Here is a 25,942-nt window from a genome sequence, read left to right on the forward strand (position 1 = left end):
ACTTATTTGTATTCCGACAAAATAAACCACATAAAGAAAAAGTAGGCATTTGTAAAGGTGGGTTCATCAGGGCCCACACTTGTGGGGGCTTTTTGGTCAACTCTAGGCTGCCGTGGTTTTAAACCAGAAGGAGAGTTGTGGCTCAGTGGTAGAGCATCTGCTCTGCATGCAGAAGGTCCCAAGGTCAGTCTCCTGCATCTCTGGGCAGGCCTGGGAAACCCTGGAGAGCTGCTACCAGTCAGTGTACACAGCACTGAGCTGGATGGACCAATGGCCTGACTCTGCAAGGCAGCTTCCTATGTTTCGGTGTTCCAATGAAGTCATCGGATACAGGAGGGAAGAACAGGGCCTGTCAGCAACAAGCAGTGGATCACCAAAGACTAGAAGCATAAATCAGAATAAGAAACCCTTCTTGGGGTTGGCTCAAGACATTTCTCTGCCTGAGGTGAAGGACACAAGTACATGTACAGAGAAGCTGACTGGACTGGCAGCTGAATCCTAGCTCAACATGCCAGCAGGAGGCTCACTGAGGGGGCACAGGACAGGCCCCATGGCACACACAGCTCCATCTTCCAACAGAGTGAATAGCCAGGGAAAACAGCTAGGGCAGTGGTTCCCAATTAACTAAGCATGGCAGACCCCTGCTTTTGAAAATGTTGATATCTCTATGGTAGTTTTTGTTATATGAATGGTGTGACCACCAGTTGGGGAACCACTGAGCTAGGGGATAGGTGCCTGCCCAGATTTGCCGTCTAAGGAGGTTGCCTCACTCTGCCTAATGGTAGGTTTGGCCCTGACCACTGTATCTGAGATAGTGGTGCACTGAGCCAGGCGAACCAAAGGTGTGACTTAGAACAATGTAGGCCCTTATAGCCTTCTCCCATTTCCTTCATTGGTTCATTGGACAGCTTCACTGGAGCTGATCAGACTACAAGCAGCAAGAAATTAGCCTTAATTCTGCTGTTGGGCTCCTCCTCCTGCCCAGAAGGTGGCCCCTCCATCTGAGTCTGCACACTCACGCACGCAAAGCAGCAAATATGTTTAGGAAAACAGTTTGCTAGATTAACTGCAGATTTTGTCTCTCCGCTTTGTATTCAGCTGTATAACATCTGTTGCTGCCAACAAACAATGGCATTTTTAAAAAAAAACAATGAAAAAAGAGCAGCAACCAGGAACAGCTGAGTGCTCATTGTCCTTATGCAAAAAAACAACAACACCCAAGACTGCCACTGCTTCAAATTGTTCACCCAAAGAAGATTATCAATCCAGGCTAATGACAGAGATGGAGATGCCTAACAATTAGCATGAAGGAGTTGAGATGCTACATCCGAGGAACGGAAGCTGGGGGAAATAATTGGAGCTAGAAGAAGAAGAATTGTGCATGTAAGATTTCTGAAATGCAAACAGGAGAGAAAAGTATGCTGACATGTCCCAAACTAAGTCTGTCACAAAACAGCAGTTGGAGAGGTTTTCTCAAGTGATGTACAATAGTACCTCAGGTTAAGTACTTAATTCGTTCCGGAGGTCCGTATTTAACCTGAAACTGTTCTTAACCTGAAGCACCACTTTAGCTAATGGGGCCTCCTGCTGCCGCCGTGCCGCTGGAGCACGATTTCTGTTCTCATCCTGAAGCAAAGTTCTTAACCTGAGGTACTATTTCTGGGTTAGCGGAGTCTGTAACCTGAAGCGTCTGTAACCTGAAGCGTATGTAACCTGAGGTACCACTGAATTAAAAAAAAAAAAAAGACAGAATAGCACTATTGATATTGTAACATACTTGAGGATTTTGTGGGTGTGGTGAATTTTATTTATTTATATTTATTAAATCTGTATACGGCCCTTTCTCTATAGATCTCAGGGCAGTTCACAGCATAAATGAAACCTTTGGTAGTGACTGGCTGAGCTACTCATAATGTCACAGAAATGCAAGGATTCCACTGATCTAGCAATGTGAGAAGGCATCACCCCCCCCCCCCATCATGCAGTGCTGTTTCTGTTTTGCTGCAGTTTACCTTCTGCTAAGACCTGTTATTTGTCTTGCTGTCTGCTGTGGCAAACTCACATAGCATACATAGTTCAGCAGGTAGAGCATGAGACTTGGGGGCGTGGGTTCAAGCCCCACATTGGTCAAATTGGGGGGGGGGGGAGAGAGACAGCAAAGATTACATGTCATTTGCCGACCGAAATATCTATCACATTTGCTGGGTTGATTTCTGTTCTGCACATAGTCTGAACACTAGCAATTGTTTCCATTTCCACTGGAATACTCCGACATCCCCAGAGGTGTAGCTAGGCTCCCTTGCACACACACACCCCAATCTCCAGGGGAAAAATAGCGTAATTTAACAATCACAAATGATTCAAACTGGCTATTTAACAGCACAAGCCTATAGATATCTACTCCAAAGTAAATCCTACCACGTTCAATAGGGCTTACTGGGTGCACAAGACTAAATCTGGCAAGACAACAACAGGAGCTTCTGACAATACCTCACTTGCCTTTTCATTATTTCCAACAAGGTGCCAGCAGAAAGGCCCTACCTCGGAGGTTCTGCCTCAGTGCACATTTACTCAGAAGTAAGCCCCCTTAAGTCAATGGCCCTTGCTCTCTCTGGGGTAAATATGCAGCGGCACATGCACTGGAAATTGGTCAAGGTGGGGGGAAACCAGGGGAAAGCGACCACAAAGAGCCTCGCCTGATGCTTCTCAGTCAGTACATCAGCTGACAGCCATTTTGGGGGCAAGCAGAGGGAGTGGAGGGTGGGGAGTAGTGGTTGCGCTAGGACAGAGAGCCAAGCAGTGGTGTCCTCATAGAGAGCCCCACTGAGCAAACTAACATGCAGCACTGCCAGCCGACTAAGGAGGGGGTTCTGTAGTTCTGCAATGGCCCACGCCAGTGTCAGGATTACCCCACCAAGGTGACAAGAAAGGCACAATTTCTGTGCCATTCCCCAGGCCTGCGCCTTTGGTGGGGTGCAAGCTGGCCAACTGCTAGGTAAGCCCCTAGACATCCCTACACTGGCTGAACCACTAAGGTGTGTGGGGGGGGGGGGAGAAGGTGCAAGGGCTTCGGAAAGAGTAGAAGCAATAGAAACCTAGGAGAAAAGGAGGCTGGTCCTGGGAAGGAGCGTGAGCGAACTGTCCAGAGAAACTATGGCAAACGTTTATCCCTGCCGCATAAGATTAGAAGCTGACTGGCAAAAGAGTCAGGGTACCACCTCACCCAGTGCACTGTCAACTTAAGGAATTTGCAGGTGTAAGTAGTGGTGATGGCTAAAAGCTTAGGTAGCTTCAAAAGCAGGATTAGACCCATTCATGGAAAAGGAGGGGAGAAAGAACATGACTATCATTGGTTACTAGTCAGAATGACTGTAATCATCCAGGGTCCTGCGAAGAACAGTTGCTAGGGAACAACAAATGCACTCATGCACTGGCTTGTGGGATTCCCAGAGGCATCTGGTCGGCCACTGTAGGAAACAGGATGCTGGACTTTGGTCTGATCTGGCAGGGATTTTCATATGGAAAGGGAGGCCATAGGAAGACTTCAAAATAAGAGAACACAGAAAGAAAATGGATAAAGAGATGTGCTTGTCTAGGGAGCACAGGCTAGGCAACATCTCTCAGACTGATTTGAAACAACTACTAGCCAATGCTTTGGCTTCAGGCCTCTAAAAATGTTCCTCTAGTGCGAATAGGAGCAGAAGGTAACCTTTGCATTTCATTTTTGTTGCTGTTGTTCTCTCTACAGATGGCTTCCTGCCCCACTTCTTTAAAACTGGCCCTAGTGAAATGCTGGAAGGCAGCTTTGCTAACTTACATCCAAAATCCCCTCCTGTCCCGACTCCTCCTGAGCTGCCCTGAAGATCCTGGCGGGACTAAAAGGCTTTTACGCTCCCTAGCTAGTAAGCATGCTCAGCGGCATTTCCGAAGCGCCCCTTGGGTCAGGCGGGGGAGCTCTATTAGGACCGAGGCCCAGAACCCCCACAGTGCTTTTTAAATGAAATAACAATGATTGCAGCACTCGGCAGTTCCAGGGCAGCCTGCCGTGTCTCCATGTCTCCAAAGTGCTTGCAGAGCATTAGCAGGTTCTTGCCACACTGGGCTTAAATGTGCGCCCTCCGCCACAGCATCTACAGCCTCAAACACAATACTTTTAAGCAGGTGGGGGGAAACTTAATAATTCTCCCATCTCAGGACAGCTGGGATACCCCTGGTACTTTATCTCAAGCTGGAAAACACACCTGCTCTGCGAAACATGTGAGGTGACCTTGCCATGTAGAAAACTTCCTCACCTTCCCGCTGCTTTGCAGGGGGCGCAAAAACCTGCAGTGTGGTATTTGCTTTCCAGGTCATTTACTTATACCATTCTCTCTCTCTTTCTCTCTGTGATTTAAAAAATATGACTTTGGTCATAACTCCTTCAAAACAAACATAAAAATAATGTCCAACAAGATAAAATTAAGAACGGAGGAATAAAACCTCAAAAAAAGAGTTCCCCACTTTTAAAAAAAGTTGTCTAAACAATAAAAACCATCAAATGCTGAGAGGCACAGAAATGCCTTGCTGGATGCTGGGCAATGAAGGGGCTCACTTAGCACACCTGGGGAGGGAGTTTCACCATCAGGCCCCTACTATAAAACAGGCCCCTTGCCATATTCCCACCGTTTGTCTTGTTCTAGTCTTGCTGAGAGGGCTGTTATTATAAAATGAGCAACCAGTCCATCTTTCAGGATCCAAAAGTTTGTTTAACAACATAATAAGAAAACAGTTGCTGCAAAAACCCCCGCAGAAATCACCAGACAGGCCATAAGGGACAGATACATGAATTTGTCACAAATGCCCTCTGAAGCAGCTGTGTTTTAACCTGTCAACTGAAGGCTATTAGTGGGAAAGTTAGGCAAGTCTTCATAGGAAAGGCGGATCACAATCTGGGAAGCATCCCATGAAGGAGCAGAGAAAACCGAAGGAGCACTAAGGGACGGCACCAGCACAGAGATGGAGGCACCTGCCTAATACTGACAATTGCCAAGCGGATCAAAGGAGGATTGAAGAAAGCAAGGCAATCAAGGAGCAAACGATGACAATTATAACTGCCTTTTCTCTCCCTCCAACTTGCTTCTCAACTGTCTTGCTCCCTTCAATTCTTCTTTGATCCCCATGTCAAATGTCAATATTAGCAGGCGCCTTTCTTATATTGCGTTATGATACCTGTTAAAAATTTTCTTTAGTCAAGCTTACCCAGACATGCAATTTTAGCATGCCTATTTTTAAACTTTTAAAAACTTGATTTTATCAGTATTTTGGTAATTCTATTCCATCTACTTGTTTCTTAAGTCTGTTGATTTTATCAACATTTTCTGATAAATATTTTATATAATTCTGTGTGAACCACTCAGAGGTGTGTGGATTTCTTTTCTTCAATTAAGCAGCATCTGAATCTAGTAAAATAAACAAATAGGTCCAGGGGAGGCAGGCAAGCTTCTGCCTTTGCTTTCTCCTCTGGTGCCTTTAATAGCAGCAGCTCCCGACAGAGAAAGTAAACAGGATGCTCTTTTCCTTTCCAATTATCTCCATGCCATTAAAAGCTTCACCTGCTTACTTTCTGTCTATCACGTAGCAACGCCAGCAAGAAGAGATGGAGAAGGAGAAGTTTGTGGGATTTCTAAAAAAGGGGGGGCAGGGGGCGGGGAGCAGCAGCAAGAACAACAACAATGTAATTCAACAACAACAACAACAACGTAATTCAAACTAGCACCATCTGAAAAGCAACTTGTCCCAAGACATACATGTCAACATGACCCAAAGCAGATAAAAATAACGGAGTCATCACCACCTCACTGGCCCTTCACCAGGAATCACTGGCCCTTCACTTAATGGAAGGGTCAAATTAAAGTGCTCTGAACAGCAACAAAGCACATTTCTCTTTCCTTCTCTCATATACCACAAAGAGTAATGTGAACGTTCAAGAATTATTATTTTTTTAAAAAGTTCATAAGCAAACTTTCTGCATAAGCAAATTAGGATAATGTGAGCTGGGATTTTTTCAGTTTGCATCATAATTCCCCCTGATGCCCTAGAGCTGAGGTAGCCAATGGGGTGCCTTCCAGATGCTTCGGACCACAACTCCCGTCATCCCAAGCCAACATGGGAAGTGGTCAGGGATGGGGAAAGCTGTGGTCCAGCATCAACCAGAGAGCACCATATTGGTTATCCCTGCCCTAGCGAGTGTTTAGCATGCTTATTTTACTTCTATTTAGTAAACAGAACTAAAAACTTTAAAGCTGCCATGCTTGCCTAAATATTGTATTTGCAGTTGGCACTCATTCTCACGTTTACTTATGAGATGATAAATTTTCCATAGAAAAATGAAGCACTGTGAAAAATCCCACCACATTTCAGTGCACACGTGAACCCTTGTTTCTCAGTTCAAGAACATCAACTCAACTACCTTTGTGTGCCCACACCCACATTTAAAGCACATTTATGACACTTTAAAAGTCACGGCATCCTCCAAAGAATCCTGGAAGTGCAATTTACTCTACACAGAGCTACAATTTGCAACACCCTTAACAAACTACAATTCCCAGAATTCTTTTGGGGGAAACCGCAAACTCTAAATGTATGGTGTGGATATGAACTTCAACAATAACTCATCGCTAAGTGCTAAATATTTATTCCTCCGTTGTAGCCTAGAAACATCCTGACAGTGGCCGCTCCACACATGGTATATATATTTATGTATTCTAAAAGATGTGAGCTTAAGATTTTTTGAGAATACACCTAAACATGTAAAAGGGTTAATATGACAAAATAATGTCATTTCAGAAAAGAAAAGGAAACTGTTGTGCAGGCAGACTCAACAGAGAACCAGGATTGTGAACAGATATGCTGTTGACTGCACTCTCAGTGGCAAACCTGAGTTTTGTTACTATGGACAGTGTGAAACGGCTCTATATCCAGGTAAATTCTGCAGGAGGTAAAGAAATCCAAACCAGACGCTGCAGACTCATCTTGGAAGATGTGCAAAAGTTCACCAAAATGTTATCTGAGAGGTCACTGCATTTACCATTTTCAGTTTGTGCTGCTGCAGGATCTCATCCAGGTTCTGTCTCTTCTTGTAGTTGAAGTAGAAATTTTTACACTGGGAGACACTCTTGGATCCCACCATCCTGGAAATGGCTGACCAGTTACGTCCATGTTCAAGGAGACCTGCAGATCAGTGAAACATACATACGGTCAGAAGGGTTGAAACTAGAATTAAAGCCAAGAGGAAGGAAGGAAGGAAGGAAGGAAGGAAGGAAGGAAGGAAGGAAGGAAGGAAGGAAGGGGAGCATTTAGAACAAGGGCTGCAATTTAGTGGTAGAGCATCTGGTTTGCATGTGGAAGTCCCCAGGTTCAATCCCTGGCATCTTCAAGTAAGTCTGGGATGAAACCCCTGTATGAAACATTGGAAAGCCACTGCCAGTCAGTGGAGATCAAGGTGGATCCTTAATCTGACTTAGTATAAGACAGCTTCCTATGTTCCTGTGAGGGATTGTTGTTGTAGGAAGAGGAGATAATCTCATGTGATCAGCAAGTCACAGTGGATAATAATAATAATAATAATAATAATAATAATAATAATAATAATAGTTATTATTTATACCCCGCCCATCAGGCTGCGTTTTCTCAGCCACTCTGGGCAGCTCCCAAAAGAATATTAAAAACACAATAAAGCATCTGCCCTGGACCCAGAATTGACCTGTGCCTCCATGGACAGCTGTGCGTCCAAAATGACTCCCAGGCTGTGCTCCTGGTACTTCAGGGGCACAGATATGCCATTCAGGACTAAGGAGCCCTCCGCACCTGACCACCCCCCTGTTCCCCCAAAACAGTACTTCTGTCTTGTCAGGATTCAACCTCAATCTGTTAACCACCATCCATCCTCCAATTGCCTCCAGTCACTCAAACAGAACCTTCACCGCCTTCACTGGTTCTGATTTAAAATAGAGGTAAAGCTGGGTATCATCCACATACTGATGAACACCCAGCTCAAACCCCCTGATGATCTCTCTCAGTGGCTTCATACAGGTGATAAAAAGCATGGGGGAGAGGATGGAGCCCTGAGGCACCCCACAAGTGAGAGCCCAGGGGTCTGAACACTCATCCCTCAACACCATCCAGGAGGATCGGAACGACTGTCTAGCAGTGCCTCCAGTTCCCAGCAAAACTTGCTATTGTCTCTACTGCCCCTTGCAATAGCATGGGAAAGAAGACCATCAAAAGAGATTATTTTGAGTCAGTGCTGTCTGTACACCACTCTTCCATCACAACATGTCTACTTTGAATCTCAGTATTCATTTAAAAAGAAGAAGCACTAATAGGCATGTTTCTAGCACTCATGGCTGCAAAGATAGGTTTCAAAACATGTGGGTAATACCTACAGCAAAAAAGTGCTTGAAGAAGAGTATCTCATGCTTTGAATCCAGCTCCACACCCAGGTGAGTGATGTGCTGCTTGGGTGTCAGCGATCAGGGAGGAGAGGAGCTCAAACACTCCGGAAGACCTTGCACTCAAACCTCAAGGCACAAAAAACTGTTCAAGGAAGGCAAACCTCTGAAGACAGCAAGTCAGACCCAACTGCCATGGACCGCAGACAGGGCCAATCTTTGGGAAACACTATATTCCCTCCCATAGAGGTTTTATTTAACTTTATACAGACGTTGTTAATAAATTTGCATTTTATTTTTTATAAATAATAAATAAATACAATTACTTCCCCTCAAAATTATTTCCATATATTACATTGTAATGCAGCTTTTTCCCAGCCTGCTGCTCTCCAGATTCTTTGAACTCCAACTCCTACCATCCTCAACCCTTGGCTAAATAGCTGGGACTAATGGGACAGTATGACATGCCCAGTCATTCCCAGGTGTAGCCCACTCTTTCCTGAGGCTCCTGGTTTCCTCACCGTTCAGGTCTGAGAAGAAGTTTTGGGTTGGCTGAGAAGACACAGAGCCTGTGAACCTCGCCTCCTTCAGCCCCCTGAGGGGCCAGAGCCACAGGAGCTGCATGAGGAGGTGGTTATGGGAAGGAACGGGTCCACACATGCTTTACACACTCCGCATGAAAATGCAACCCAAGAGAAAACACTATTTTAAAATTGCCAGCTTGCTGAAAATCCTGCCTTAAAACAAATGCTCCAAAACCAAAGGTTCCCAAATTTTGTTAGCCCTTTATTGGTTTGTGTATTTCAATGTCCCTTCAAGACTCACATTACCCTTTCCCCCCTGGATGGTTCACCTTAGGAGAGAGTGATAAAAAGAACAACACAAAAGATGGAAAACAAGTCAACCAATCCCAAAACATGCTAATATGAAACCGCTGAGTCGGGTTATCCAGTGTTTTGGAGCATGTTGCCAGCAATATGCTGATGACACAGAGCTCTACTTCTCCTTTCCATCTGCAGGTGGGGCAGTGGAAGTCTTGCCTCAGTAATGGACCAGATAAGAGCCAATAAACTGAACCTCAATCCAGATAAGATGGAGGCAGTTTAGACAGAGGTGCCAGGAGATGAACCTGGGAATTCCTGCAGGCAAGGCATGTGCTCAGCCACTGAAATAAATTCAATAAAACAACTGAAAATTCACGATGGCTGACAGATGACAGGTCATATTGACCACAAAGCTCTGTTGAAAAACAGCAGCAGCAATAGCAACAACAATCAGCATGTTATATAGGTAACTTACAACTAACACAGCCCCTCCCAGGGGCCATATCAGGAAAAAATAACAATATTGGAGTCCTTTTCCAGCAATATTATTATTTATTAAATTTATGTGCCAACCTCCCTCCAAAGATCACAGGGCAGTTTACAATCGCAAAGAGACCACAAAACCCTTGCGGACACCAGAGTTATCCTTTCCAGCAAGCTCTCAACTGTCAGGAAATGCACTGGGACATCCTTCCACAGAGGAACCCCAATCGGATTGGTGAAAAGCCCCTGGAACACCAATGTACTTTGGCAGACACTCATCAGCTACACAGTCGAGTCAAGGGCTTGGCATTTGAGGAAGAATCTTCTTTCTGTATATAAAGGTAATGTTTAAGCTGCCAAGAAGGGAGAACCCACTCAGAGATTTATTAGATACTGCTGGGGGAGGGAGACAACGACGGACAAAACACCAGCACAGTTCTAAGTGACTTACATTGCAAATTAAATGTTGAAAATTAAAAACGTGTCTGCAACAAAGAAATGCAGCATGATAAAAATCATTTACACTAACCAAGCAAGAGAAGCAGAAAAACTGGTATATAAAAAGTCGAACAGGAAGCCCAAGATAAAATATAAAATGTAGCTGAAAATAAAATACTTGCCCAGCCAGCAGAGAATGCCTTCTAAATGGAAAGAAATAAACCCTTCTAACTTCACCTGTCCACCAAAAGGGGGCGGTGGCGCGCGCACGACAGTAAAGGTAGAACCTCTCCAAGAAGGGGGGCGCCACAAAGTAGATGCTGGTTGAAAGACTATTGAATTACACTTTGGGGGGAAATATCTGTCTGAGATTTTAGAAACCCATTGCCAGTTGGAATTGGACCAGCTTTCCTCAATACAGCGGCCCTAGATGTTACAGACCAGGGATGTCCAACAGGTCAAGCAGGATCGACTAGTTGATCCCCGGAGTTGATGGCAGGCTCCTTTTCCTTTGGGGTGGCATAAGAGCATCCGCCCCCCTCGCCCTGTCCTCCATATTCGCATGACTGCAGGAACGTAAGACGGAGTTTCCGCTGTGAGGCAGATTCTAGACTCACATTCTATTAACACAAGACAGTACAGGTAACTCACAGCTTACAGACCGTTCAGCTCTGGGGATCTATGCATACATGCAAAATTGTAAAAAGCCAGGGACCCCTGAGACCGCCACCCACCCACCCTCAGGCAACCATCCCTACCTGTCCGGGCAGGCCTCGCCCTCCGCATCACTTACTGGACTCTGGGAAGGATGCATGAGGGCCCTGGGAGTGTTCCAGGGCCCTCACAAGACCTTCTCCTGGCCTGGTAAGCAGAAAGGGCAGTAAGATCTTCAGGTCCCTGAGTGGTGGTGAGTGTTTGTTCTTCCAACCTTACAAGGCAAGTCTTTCTTGCCACTATAAGGGCTCGCAGGATCTGCTTTTCTGCTCACTGGCTAGTTCCCAGCAGAGTTAGCTGTGTGGCAAACTAGACTTCCAGCCCTGCTATTTCTCTCTTGGGGGTGACAACAGCAGGCAATCCTAAGGGCACCTTGCTTGGGAACGTGAGCGCAGTCCAGCGGCAGTGCACAGCGGTAGTCTTTACACCCCAAAGGGGTGGTCTGGTAAGAGAACCTCTCTTTAAGGTCTTGATGGCAGATGCTGCAAGCATATTGTGGAAGCTTAGCAAGCCTGAATTGGTTTCTGGAGGACAGATTTTCCTGGAGGACCTGCTGCCCTGAGCACCTGAGTAGGAAAGATAGGATAGTAAGGCAATACAGGAAACTCACAGCATACGATGATTTCACCTATGCGATCTCAACTTTAAGTGGGCTTCAGGGAAATAAATAATTAAATGGAGAATTTGGGGGGGGGGACCGGCCATGGAAAGAGCCTTTTAAGCCATCTCTCTGTCATGACATACTGGTAATCAGTCTTGTTTAGATACCTATTTGGACATGTGGACTGCTTATATTATTTTATATGTCACTGTTGGGATTGATTTAATATATACATGCTAGGATATTGCATACAAAAGTCTAAAGAGACAGGCAGCATTTGAGGTTGGGAGTCTCTTTCTTTCTCCCTCTTGCAACTTTTGCTTTTCCTTTGGAGTAAAACTCCATAACACACCTTCACCAAAACTGGGAAGGATAAACAGGGACCACACAAAAATACTTTCAGGGATGAAGGGTGGACTAGATCTAGTAAAGATCTAGGAGTCAGGGGAAAGACCCGCAATCTCAGTTCAAAGAACTTCTTGCGTCAAACACATGCCAAGGCCTGATCTACACATGCTCCGCAGAGAATGGGATAGTTGAGTCCATTCGTGACACTGCCTCCAGGCTGCAGGTGGGAGGTGCCATTTTGAAACCCAAGTTCACTCTTGGTGCTAGTTTTTTCCTTGTTTTTAATGCAAGAGAGCATTTAAAAATGGTATCCCCTACCATTGTTCTGAAATACTACTGTCCATTCTGCCACTTCCTCCTCTCCTCATTCTACTGTGTGTTTAAGTCCATGGCCAAAATTTCAAGGAGGAGAAGTAACATCACCTTCTAAACACTCTGAGTCCTTTCAAAGGCACATCCCATCTTAGGCCAAAACCTATGGCCCTTTCAGGAAGCACAACCTCATTTTCTTTTCATAAGAAGCTCCCTCATCTCAAATAGCCTACCCACCCTTATTTAAAGACAGCAGGTTGGAAGCTGGGACCAAAGGCAGGCAAGTAGGATGTAAAAACAAACAAACAAATGCCTGCGTTTTTTTTTTTTAAAAGTCTGAATTCTGCAACCTACATGAATTATGTAAAATGAACGTGTTTGTTTTTCTTGAATAATTTAGGTAGAGAAAGAGCAAGGGGCAAAGCAATCTCTAGCCCAGTGATAGCCAACTCTCACCAGCCTTAGCCGCCATGAGGATGAGAGTTGCAGCCCAGCAACACCTGGAGGGCATCCCCTGGCCCCCTTGTCCCTATTCAGACATATGTTAATCATGTCCTCCTCCCTTCCCCCTCTGCTGCCTTTGGGGTCATCTCATCCTGAGGGCTGGACAGTGGTCTTAGGCAGAACAGAGTCCTAATCAGCTTGAATAAGTTCCTTGTGGATTTTAAATGATTCTAAAATGTGCAGGCCCCTAAAGTCATCCGGGAACATAGAATCTAAGAGTTGGAAGGGGCTCCTGAGGGTCATCTAGTCCAACCCCCTGAAATGCAGGAATCCTGCCCACAGCCATCCCTGGTTATCAGTCAGATGCACTGACCCACTGTGCCACCTCAGATCCCCCATTTCTTTCACCATGTGATTGGCATTGTGTGGAGGAAAAAATGTCCAAGCAGGGCCTTCTCTTAGTGCTTCTTACAGCTGAAAACTTATTTCACTTTCCCCAGCTCACCCATCACAGCCACAAGGACTAGAACATTGGTCAGTTTGTTTTTTCCTAAAAGAACATAAATTGAGTTTCTCGGCATACTGAGTTTTGCATCCAGCACCTTGCAGAAAACTTGTGTGGAAAAACACACAAAGTCCCAAATTACATTTTATGTCTCAAAAGAAAGAGCACCAGAGTCAGTTAAATGATCTGGGCTTAAGCCTAACCTCAGCCAAACCACCACCCCAAAATACACCATCTATGCAGCCCTCCCAGAATCAGCTCCTCTTCTGTGACAATGGAAATATTTTAATGGACTGCTGTAGAGGACTGTTGTGAAGTTGTATCAGAAACTGCAAAATGCTCTGCACATTAATAGCAGGTCACGTGTTTAAAAGCAAGCGCTTGTTTTTTGAGAACACAAATCATCCATTCAGGAGCTCAGTGTCATGATTACTATCTCTTTCTTACAGTTATATCCTGCCTCCCCCCCCCCAATCCACTCAATGCAACATGTATATTCCCTCCACCCCAATTATATCCTCACAATCACCCTGTAAGGGAGGTCAGTCTGGGAGAGAGTGATTGAACCAATGCCACCCACCCAGCAAGATTCACGACTCATCAGAAATTTGAACCTGTGTCTTCCAGTCCTAGTCTCCCAGTAAACCAACTATGCCAGACTAGCTCCCAAAGTGCTGGACGTAAACCTGGTGGGAAATCAGGTTCAAATTCCCACCCAAACACTAGGCAACCTTAGTCTACTCCAAAGGTTGTGGTGACAACAATATCATTATTATATATTAAGTTTGTATATATGTGGCCCTTCATTCGATGATTTCAGGGCGGTTCACAGCATAAAAATACAGAATAAAACCAAAAAGTACATAATAAAGACAGGACAAAAGAAAACAAAACAATAACCCCCTCCCACAATCACATATAAAACGACATGTTGAAGAGGAGTGTTTTCGCCTGGCACCTAAAGGTGTTTAATAACGGATGGGGTGGGGGGAAGCGTACCCAACCAGCCACGTATGCCGCCCTACACTTGCGTGATGACATGAGATTAAAATATAACAAATATTGAGAAAGCAAATGGAAGTCCATTCTGGATGCATGCATACAGCACCCCACCACCTGGCTCTCGCAGGGTGCTCCCTCACAAGCCACAGCACTCTACAGTTCACAGTGCCTGCCCAGCAGGAATAGCCCTCCCAAGTCTTTGGCGGTGTTCCCGCCTCTGATACTCCTGGCTTTACAGGTGTCCCATTTCCCTCTCATTCGGATGGGGCGGTCTTGTTTCCAGCATACACACCTGAGTCTTCCCTGCAGGAGCGAACTGGCAGGTACAGCTGCCCTTATCTTTACAGTAACGAAAACCAAAACACCAACACCTGCTTCCCAAAACTATAATTATCCACACACGCACTCGCCTGGGGAGGGAGATGTCAGCAGCCACCCTCATTCTTGCTAGGGAACACCCAGAGTTACATGGCACAAACAGGCCCATGCTGATCACCCTGTCATCTAAATCCCTCCCCACTGCAAACCCCCCCCCCCCCGCAGCACAAATCTTCCCATATAAGCGCACACCGTGACATTCAACCTATAAATCACTACCACAGGAACAGGGCACTGACTTCAGGTTGTGATGCACAAAAAAACACCAGCACTTTTTCCTGCTGCTTCCAGCGGAAAAAAGAAACCCAAAGACAGACCTTCAAGTCCAAATTGGCTCGAAGAGATATCACACAGCTTTACAGGGTATTTGTCACACACACACACACACACACACACACACACACACGCACACACACACACACACACACACATACGCACACAGTCCCCCATGCCACACACTCCAATTTTCCACTGCCACCCCGAGTGTGTTTAATGACCCAAGACTTACATTCTCTTCTCCCAGCTTCGCCTGCTGGCAAATCCACTGAAAACATGCGGCAGGCGAAGGAGGGGAGCTCTCCGGAGGAGTCAGTCGTGATAGAGAGGAAAGAGCAAAACAAATCAAAACCAAAAACCAACAGAGAGCAAACAGTGCATTAAAAGCCCTCTTCTCTGGCCGCCTTCCCGCTTTCTTGGCTTTTTTCTACTCCATTCCAGTAACCGAAAAAGCAAACTGGGAAAGCCATGCTGCGCTCCCCTCCAGCCCTTTTTAAGAGCAGGGGGAAGCACAATCCGGAGCCAGGGGAGAGGTCAACAACTCCTTGGGTTCCTTTGTGCGAAGTTGCGGGGCACCCATGCCGGGTCTTTCTCTGCTTTGGGGCTGCTGCTTCCTTCCACGTTGGCTGGTGGGGGGAAAGAGGGGGGAACCCGATAGGAAAAAACACCACAGCACTCTAGCGCTCTCTCTCTCTTTCTCTCTCTTCTCTCTGTCAAGACTCCCACCTGCTTAGCTCCTCGGAGGTTTCCAACTGCCTGGAACTACAATCTGTTAAGGTGGATTGGAAAGTTCTTTCGGATTGGTTAGGCTCCCCCTCTCCCCCCCTCCCGCCTTACAATCCTCCTCTGCCTTGCTCAGCAGCTGGGGGGGGGGGAGAAGAGGAGGCTGTGAGAGGCAAATTTTAGGAGATGCTCAGGGTGCTGCCAAAAACGCAGACAGGCGACCTGAAGCAGGCTTCACTGGCTCATCAAGTCAGCTGAGGGAATGGCAGAGGAGCAGGAAGAGGAGGAGGAGGAGGAGGAGGAGAGCTGGGTGCCTGTTCCAAGGCTGGAGCCAAATGAGCTGTGCGTAATCTGCTCCCTCCCCACCACCTCCCCCTCCCTCCCCACTGATCCTGCCCCCAGGTGACCCAGAAGTTTTCTTCTTCGTCTGAATGTGACCTCTAGACAGGGCGCCCATAAGCAGCGTGGCGCTGGCCCAAGACGACAAGGGTGCGGCCAACTTGGCAACCCTTCTCCTCTCTCTCTCCCCTGAATGTCAACAGCAGGGGGAAGCGATCCAGGAAAACAAAGCTTTTCTTAATAGCTTCCTTTGCTCTGATGTGAATCAAAGGGGTTTTTCTTGGCAAAGGCAGGCAAAAAACCCGACAGCTGAGCTTGCCCCGCCTGTTGCTCCCCTGTTCTGCCCCCAGGTGGACTTTGTCCAGAGCACATCTGCCCTCTTTGCAGGCAAAGCAAGGGCTCTGGAGCACCATGCAATGGTAACTGTTGAAAGAGGTCAAGGCTCTCCACACCAATAAGTGACCGGCACACCCAACGACATGGGGGTGGGCACCATGCTTTTAGGTGGGAGGGGGTGAACTTAATTGAGAGGTTCAGGGCTGAGCTATTCACAGGGCAAGTGCAAACCGAGGGGCTTCACGTATCATGCATTTTCTGCATGTGAGTCATGGTGCAGTGTAGTAGCTGGAGTGAAAGTTTTGAATTGTTGTCATCTCTAATCCTGCCTCTGCCATGGACTCAATAGGTTGCCTTAGGGGGCTGAAGCTGTTGAGGTATTGATTTCCCATACATAATATGGGCACAATGACCTACCTTGCAGGGTTGCTGCGATAATGTGTGCAAAGTGCTTTGAATACTGCCAGCACACGTACACACGTCAGAGCTTGTGAGGGCACCAGTGAACCTCCTACTTCCTATGTGGAAACATACGATTCTGTCTCCCTCCAGCTAAGCAAAGAGTCACAGGCTTTTCGCAAATGTGTGTATTTCTTCAGTAAAGATACTCTTGGCTTCAAGTGAAATCTCACCTCTTAAGAACAAGGCAGAGAGTGAGTGGCTTTTCCACAAGAGGGCATCAGGAAGGGAGCTCAGATGGATTTACAGATCAAGGTTAGAAAATGAAAAGAAATCAGAGACATCACTATTTCATCCCCAAAGAGCCCTAATATCCAGAGCAGCAAACTATGTTTATAAGGTGCATTTGTTGACTGACTGAACCCAAAGACTGCTCACTAATGGTTCCTCATCATCCTGGAAAAAATGGACCAGTGAGGTGCTGCAGGGTTCTGTCCTGGGCCCCTTGTTGTTCAACATCTTTATAAACAACGTGGATGAAGGAACTGAGGGGGTGCTCACCAAATGTGCAGATGACACCAAGCTGGGAGAGGTAACTAATGCCACCTTCACAGATGGAGAACTCGGCTAAAATTAACAAAAAGGATTTAAACAGGGACAAATGTCAGGTTCTACATTAGGGCAGGTAGAACCAGATGCACCAATATAAGATTGGGGGAGGGCACCTGGCTTGCCAGTAGGATTCTCAGTAGACCACACGCTTAAAATGAGTCACTTAACTGGTGACTGGGGGTGGCTGCAGAGACAATATTTCACCAGTCCTGAAAGATCTACATTGGTTCCTAGTATGTTTCGAAGCAAAATTCAAAGTGTTGGTGCTGACCTTTAAAGCCCTAAACGGCCTCAGCCCTGAAGGCGCGTCTCCAGCCCTGCCATTCAGCCCGGACACTGAGGTCCAGCTCTGAGGGCCTTCTGGCAGTTCCCTCACTGCTAGAAGTGAGGTTACCAGGAACCAGGAAGAGGGCCTTCTCAGTAGTCATGCCCACCCTGTGGAACACCCTCCCATCATGTGTCAAAGAAATAAACAACTACAGTGGTACCTCGGGTTACAGACGCTTCAGCTTACAGACTCCGCTAACCCAGAAATAGTACCTCAGGTTAAGAACTTTGCTTCAGGATGAGAACAGAAATCACGCAGCGGCAGTGCAGTCGGAGGCCCCATTAGTTTTTAAGTTTTTAACCCGAGGCACCACTGTATCTGACTTTTAGAAAACATCTGAAGCAACCCTGTATCAGGAACTTTTTAATGTCTAATGTTTCACCATTTTTAATGTGTTGTAAGCCGCCCAGAGTGGCTGGGGAAACACAGCCAGGTGGGTGGCGAAGAAGAAGAAGAAGAAGAAGAAGAAGAAGAAGAAGAAGAAGAAGAAGAAGGAGGCGGCGGCGGCAACGGTGTGATGCAGCAGCAAAAAAAGTGAATGCTTTCTAGGCTGCATCAACAGAAGTATAGTGTTCTGATCAAAGGAAGTAATAGTAGCACCCTATTCTGCCTTGGTCTGACCACACCTGGCGTTGAGAATGCTTCAATTGAGATTCCTGCATTGCAAGGGCTTGGACTAGAAAACCCTTGAGATCTCTTCCAATCCTATAATTCTATGATTCACAACCTCAAGTGTTACACAGGGACGACTGAGGTTCTTGGGACATTACCAAACTTAAAAAGGAAGCACAGAACCAGCTGGCCTGTGTAAATGTTTTGCTGTCAAACTTTTTAAAAGCGACAGAGCCAAGGAATATCCATCCTAGGAAAAAGAGCAGACTTTGGCAGCTGGTATAAATTATACAAATTAAATGCATTTGGATATATACACTTATATTGCATACATTTGTTTTGCTACTGGAGGTCAAGGAGAGAGTCAAGGATCTGGGGAGGGAGATGAAGCCAGGCTCCCAAAGCATTAGATATGCTTGTTGAGGTCATCCACTTTTCACCTACCCCCAAGCTTTGAAGATATTGTTCTCCAAAGGCTTTCAAGACTTCACAGGCAGACAGACAGCATGAAGCAACAACATTCCTGAGTCAGACCCTGGCACTAAGTGGCAGCGGCTGCAGGGTTTTAGATGTAAGGGTGTTTCCCCAACACTACTGGGAAGGACGGGGATTGAACCAAGAATCTTTTGTAGGAAAACCATGTGATCTACCCTGAACCATGGCCCTTCCCCAAGATCGGGGGTGTGGAACCTCTAGCTAGTGGGCCAGTCTTGGCCCATGAGGCATTTCCCCCAAACCACATCTACCCGACAGCACTCCTATGGACAAGTGACATCAGCTGATGAGCAGGGTTCAATACTGTGTTGGCTCTGCCACTTCCCCTGGGGAGTGTGCAATACTGTTCAGATCCCTGCAGAGAACAGGACTGAAGTCTCCTCTCATCAGCAGGTGAGCGGAGAGTTCAAACCAGCTTAGTGCTGTTTCCTGGATGCTATCTCCTCCACCCCACCCCACAAGACAACTTTGCCAGGTGGGCAGTTCATGATGACATTGGATGATTGACAGGTGGGTGGCGCTTCCCACTTGTCAAAGTCGGCTCGCAGACATGTGGGGAGATAAAGATCCAGCCCCCGGGGACAAATATTTTCCCCACCCTTCCCCAACATGGTGAACCTATATCAAATCATGAGCTCCTCCCAAAATTTCACAGTTCTCTATGTTCTTGGACTGGCTCTCAGAAAAGCACCAAGGGCTGGAAAACTGGATTCATATTGGTGTATTACCAAGAAAAGCAGAATGAAGTAACAAGGTTTGAGGGGAGCTAAACTTTTTCATGTTTGCAACTTCAGAAGCGACAGAACGTCATCAGAATGTGAATTAAAGCTTAGAAACTGGTGACCATTTATATTATGAAAAAGCATTTCAATTTCAAAGTCCACACAACATTTTATTAAGTTAGTATGAATGGAATTTAATCCTCACCAGGTTTTAAATTTTTATCTTCACCCATTTCCCGATGTGGTATATTGCACATGTTCAAACGAATGTCACCCAGCTGGACGCAGGCTAATGCTACAATCCAACATACCAGAGGTTCCCAAACTGTGGACCATAAGCTTTATTCAGTTGCTCTGACTGCAGTGTGTCCACACTGAATACTCATATGTAGTTTTATCACTTCCTTTGTTTATTATATTATCTTACAATTTGAATTCTGTGGAATGCAAACTGTAGCACAACAAATTACAATGCAAAAAATAAAAGAAGCAGTAAAAACACAATTAAGAATCCTTCATCATCTAGCACAGGGCATTATAATTGCTGCAACAGGCAGAAAAATCATTAAATGGTCCACCAAGACCATCAGCAGTTTTCAAGTGGCTTGTGGGGGAAACTGCTATAAACAGTTACTGGAAAGTGAAACCCATTGATCTGAGTAGTATTTACTTTTGAGTAGACATGCACAGGAAGGTAAGTTAGCATGAGCATAGCCGGGGGGGGGGGGGAGAGCTGCCTCCCTAAATCAAGTAAATAAAATTTAAAAAAAAACCTAAAAGTGGAAATAATCTGAATATTTGAAATTGAAGTGCTCAAAAAACCAGTTAAAAGAGCGGATCTAGTAAAAGAGGTGGAAATATTTTAGGGTAAAGGGACCCCTGACCATTAGGTCCAGTCGTGACCAACTCTGGGGTTGCGGTGCTCATTTCGCTTTATTGGCCAAGGGAGCCGGCGTTTGTCCGCAGACAGCTTCCGGGTCATGTGGCCAGCATGACTAAGCCGCTTCTGGCGAACCAGAGCAGCGCACGGAAACGCCATTTACCTTCCCACCGGAGCGGTACCTATTTATCTACTTGCACTTTGATGTGCTTTCGAACTGCTAGGTTGGCAGGAGCAGGGACCGAGCAATGGGAGCTCACCCCGTCGCGGGGAATTGAACCGCCGACCTTCTGATCGGCAAGTCCTAGGCTCTGTGGTTTAACCCACAGCGCCACCCGCGTCCCTGGAAATATTTTACCCTGCCACAAAAAGGCTCTGCTCATCTCTCTTGCTCAGCCATGCAGCACTTGTACCCTGGAGCAGTCATTCAGTACCTTGACAAGAGTAAAGACCTGGCTAAGGTCAAAGATGGCAGAGGAGCATCTCAGTGGACTACACCTGGTGAGGGTGCACAAAAAAACTGTGCTGGCAGACAGGAGGAATTTAAGAAGGAAGTGCTGAAAAGGTTTTCAGCAAATCCAATAAAACTTGTTTTAGTTTAGATTTTTAAAAAAATAAGATAAAAAAGGCATGTTCTTTGTAATTTTGCAAAATCTAATCATTAACTGCATGAAAGGTACCCCTTAGTGTTAATTTTTATTTAACTTCCTAGTTTACATTTTTTAAAAAAATAATTTTTATTAAGGTTTAAAAATACAAAACTTAATATTATTTCCCTTTTTTCAACCAAACCAATATTTTTATCTAGGTACAATAAAAACACAGAAAGTAGTGGGGGAGAGAAATAGAGAAGGAAAAAGAAATTTTAGAAAGAACAAAAAGGAGGTTAAAAGAGAAAGATAGAAAATAAGATTCATAAAGTTTACTAACTTCATATTTTTCAAATGACTGAAGACTTTGACAGATTTTTCTGAGCACTTGGAGCCAAAAGAAAGTAATTTAAAGCAATTGTTGTTGAGACATTTCATTCTGAATCTGCTAGCCAGAGCCTGACAGAGGATGATGGCAGGTGGGTGTCCAAGGCAATCCTGGCTACACCCCTGGAAGTTAGCTGCAAGTAGCTCCCATTTGAATCAAAAGGACTTGAAGCCACTAACTTTTCACACTATCAATGAGGCTGCAGCAGAAATAACTTAAGGGTCATTCCCACTTCTGCTCCCCGCCCCCCACTGGACCCAAGGTTTTTAGGCAAGGGGCAATCGAAGTGTGGATGAGCCCTTGGTCTGGATCTGGTGTCCAGTTCTGGGCACCACAGTTTAAGATGGATATTGACCAGGTGGAATGTGTGCAAAGGAGGGCAAGCAAGATCACAGAATCATAGAACTGTAGAGCTGGAAGGGACCAAGAGGGTCATCTAGTCCAACCTACTAGTGAATACTTTTGCACACTCTCATGCCGCCCCAACTGCCCCCTTTGCTTTGAGAAGCTCTGGCATCGCCCCCACTCTCCTGCACCACCTTCCCACCTCACCCAGGATGTATAGCTAGGAGACAGGTTTTTTGCTAGATATTCCACTAAATGCCTCCTTTATTCCTGCTGCCACCAGAGAAAACCTTTTATCTGAACACTTCGCCCTTCGTGTAGCCAAGAACGAGGCATGTGGTGTGGCATAATTAATATAGCAAACATTTGTATGTTTTAAATATTGTAAATTTTCTTGATTTCGTACTACTCAGAGTAGACGCATCAAAATTAATGAAGAGGGCTCATTTAAGTCCATTAATTTCAGTGACTCTCCCTTGACTGTAACTTAGTCGGACACTACTCAGAATACTTTATTTGTAAGACAGGGTGGCTGCAATCCTCTGCCCACATACTTGAGAGTATGTGTTACTGGACTCAGTGTAACTTACTCCTAAGATTGTGAACTGCAATGGAAAGAAAATTTCTTTAAAATAAAATAATAATAATAATAATAATAATAATAATAATAATAATAATAATAATTCAAAGTAAAGGGATGTGTCATGTATTAATTTAAAACATTTGTCTCCCAACTTGCTGTCTAGAGGACCCCAAGGGCAGCTAAAAAATCATTGCAGACAACAAAACAGATTTTAAAACACTATTACAATAATAAAACAGCAAGCAGGAAAAGAAACAACAAAGCATTAGCAACTATTAAAAAACCACAGGCATCAAGAGAGTCTCTTTTGTTTCCAAGAAGCTCTAAATGCCATCTGAAAGTGCCTGAAGACAGAAAACATCACCTAGAGCTGTGAAGAGACTGTACTAACAAACTGTTCTATACAGATTTAAAATAAAATGGCAAGGAGGGGATTTGCACTGAAGTAGCTGAAATTTTACATCACAAAACCCTAATTTTGCAACTAATATAAATCACTCCATGTGAATGTTATGGACTCCTTCCCTGCCCCCAATTTCACAATGCTTTGTGCTTTTGTTAGTCACGGGGAGGGATAAAACCAAGCAGGGTTCCCCTGCAGACCCTCACACAATTTCGTAATCAAAGAGCTAGAAAATTAGATTGTTGTAAGCAGAGATTCAGAGTTCTGTCTCCATTTGTGCCACATGTTTTCATGTTTTGCGCACACGCACACGCCCCCCAGCAAATATGTTATATGAGCAGTGAATACAGCTCAGGATCAGTTGATTCCCCGTGTTCTGGACATGATAGGTGTCCTGACCAGGGAAGGGCAGAAAGTCCAGTCATTAGCTTCCGTAAAGACAAAAGGCGAATAACATTTTGCACCAAGGAATCTAGATCTGGCCTCCTTTCCAACCCCAGGCAGAGAACAAAGCCTTATTGATGGGGACATCTTGTGCATTCAGGTGATCCTGGATGTTACAGAGCAGTTGAGAAAGCTTTGAATCTCAAAGGGAGAGGAGATGGCTATGCCTAAGGAGATGTGCCTCCTGGGCTCCAGGAGGTGGGAGGGTTTTGAACCACTTCCTCACAGGAGGGGTCATGCACAGGGTAGAGCGGGCATTATGGCTCATGTAGCAGGATGTGCCATAGTGATAAGCTCTGGGAGCCAGCTGTTCAATATGGAGCTATGGGTTCAAAAGGAGAGTTGGGTCAGCCTGCCAGCAGGTTCCACCACACTGGCCAACATCTCAAGAGTTCTTGCCAATCTAGCTGGATCAAATCAGTGCCAGCTGCTCCTGGTCAAAGAGCAAGGAGGGCCATGCAATCTGCCAACCCCTGGGAGCTGAAGAAACAAACAGCAACTTGTTGACTATGGTCCCCTACTGTATACCTAAGGGAATGGCACAGTATGTCACCAAATATCACATGCCAATGTGTTGCAAGCTGTTTCCTCTAACCCTCTGCTTATTCCTGAATCACTCCCTCCAAACACCCACCCACCCCAGAAGTGGAACAGTCCAGACAAAGATTCCACCGTTTTACTCTGTGAGAACAAAGCCTGAAATGAAGAACACATACACACAGCTCAGCTCGTGACCTCTGCATTACAACAATAACGATGACACCGCAGCAGAATTAAAAATGTAGGGTGAGATAAAAATTAAATAAAATTTGCAGTAATTAAAAACAATCTCTCTGCTTACAACAACAACAGCAACAAAACAACTCAACTCTGCAAAGCTCTTCATGACAGACGGCCAAGTGTGCAGGAGGGAGAGCAGCACGACAGGAGAGACGCTAAGAGCTATGCTCAGTGCCTGCCCCCACACCTCCAACGCATTACTCAGGATGCTGCAGAACTGCCTTCCAAACAAGAATGTGTGAAAAACTCCGGGAGGGAGAGGAGAATGCCAGCTTGGAGAGCTGGAAGCAGGCAGCCAACTTATCCCATATGGAGACCTGCACTTAGCATTGCCAGTCTGGTGCCCAACTGTATTGGCAAGAGTGCCACAAAGAGACAAGGATCCCAAAGTGTGCAAGCACCACTCTGGGTGTGCTGCCATGCACAGAGGCTGCTTGCTTTTGCTTTGGTTTCGGTTGGTCTAACAAGTCAAACGCATACATCTGCTCAGCCCAGATGCCCTTTCGTTCCTCCTACAAGCTGCAGAACTTTGGAATTCCTACAGGGGACAGGCAGTGTGTATGGGGTGTTAGAGGAGAGGCAGGATGGTCTGCCCTAGGAGGCTGATGGGTCCAATGGGTTTCTAGATAGCTCTGAGGAATTTCCCGACTGATATGACTGGCGCTCTTGAGGAACATCAGGACGGCTTGAGCTGTTGACATGATCGCCCGTGAGCTCCCTCTTCCACTTTGTGGAGCCCATTTGTGCAGCTTAGGGCAAAGAAAAAAGCTGGGAGACAGCTTGAATACAAGTGAAAGAAAAACTAAGACAATTGCAACCAAACACTGGTGAGTGTGCATTATCGAGCTCACCTAGTGGCTGGGAAAGTAGCAAAAAAGGCATGCTTTGCCATCTCCATTGCATCCCCATTGCGCCATCCGGCAGAGCTTTTCCAAGTAGTGAGGGGCATCTTACAGTCTGGCCCGAAAGAGGTGGCAGAGCCGACAGTAGCTCCCTGTGAGTTGTTTGCAAAGCATTTTGAGGATAAAATCTCTTGCATCCGCCAGGACCATGGACCTGTTACAGCAGATGCATATTGAGAACTGCCCAGAGCACTGTCATGTCCTGTTACATTAGATGAGTTTTAGCTAGTAAGGCTTGAGGATGTGGACAGGGTGCTTGGATCAGTCAGGGCGACCACTTGCAATGTGAACCCTTCCACCTCTTGGCTGATAAAACTAGCAGGGAAGGGAAAGCTGGCTGGGCCAGGAAGGTGATTAATGCTCCTTGCAAGAGAGGGTGGTCCCTGCCTGCTTGAAAGAGGCAGTGGTAAAGCCACTCCTCAAGAAACCCTCACTGGAATCAGAAAATCTAAGTAATTACCAGCCAGTAGCCAATCTCCCCCTTTTTGGGCAAGGACCACCTGTCCCCATATGAACCAACTCAGACCCTGCAATCATCTTCTGAGGCCCTTCTTCATGTCCCTCTCAATGAGAGGTCTGGAGGGTGGGCAGCAGCTCCCCACTTGAGGAATGCTCGCCCCAGAGAGAGCCAACTCACCTGGTGCCTTTGTTACATATCTTTAGGCACCAGGCAAAAACATTCCTCTTCTCCCAGGCCTTTGGCTGATCAACAACCTACATCCTTTTAAATCTAATTGTTTAAATTAAACAATTAGAACTGTGTGCAAGTTGCTATTTTTGTTTATTACTATGGTATATATATTGTGTTTTATACTGCAAACCACCCTGTGATCCTCAGGTGAAGGGCAGTATAGAAATTTAATGAATAAAATAATAAATAAAAGGGTGGGTCTGGAAAAACTGAAAACTACTGGTTCTGTTTAAGACTTTATTTTTTAAAACATGGTTTTGCTTTTAACAGCCAGGCATAATCCACTATGAGGGTGGCTTTATTGGTATGTTTTTATCTTTTTAAAGCAGATTTTAAACTGGACATTTGTTGTGCATTATTTATATTTTTTATATTCTTGTTTCCCACCTGTAGCCTTCAGGGACAGTCTGGCTGAATATCTGGATGAATAAATCATTCAAAACAGATGAGAAAGGGCTTAATGGCATGTACTGGGGGAAAGATGGGACGCGGGTGGCGTTGTGGTCTAAATCACTGAGCCTAGGGCTTGCCGTTCAGAAGGTCAGTGGTTTGCATCCCCACGATGGGGTGATCTCCCGTTGCTCAGCCCCTGCTCCTGCCAACCTAACAGTTCGAA

General features: G+C 45.6%; 1 protein-coding gene across 22 annotated transcripts in view; it reads right to left on the bottom strand.

Moving 5' to 3' along the window:
- The window catches only part of NCOR2 (nuclear receptor corepressor 2), a 359,962-nt gene that overhangs the window by 104,523 nt on the left and 229,497 nt on the right, over nt 1-25,942 (bottom strand). For all 22 annotated transcript variants that reach the window (XM_081841565.1, XM_081841560.1, XM_081841545.1 and 19 more), the window contains one exon: nt 7,067-7,209. In XM_081841565.1, the coding sequence (XP_081697691.1) occupies nt 7,067-7,209 (143 nt within the window). The remainder of the gene's footprint in view (nt 1-7,066; nt 7,210-25,942) is intronic.

This window comes from Podarcis erhardii (assembly GCF_964252035.2).
Source record: "Podarcis erhardii genome assembly, chromosome: 15".
Classification (NCBI taxonomy): domain Eukaryota; kingdom Metazoa; phylum Chordata; class Lepidosauria; order Squamata; family Lacertidae; genus Podarcis; species Podarcis erhardii.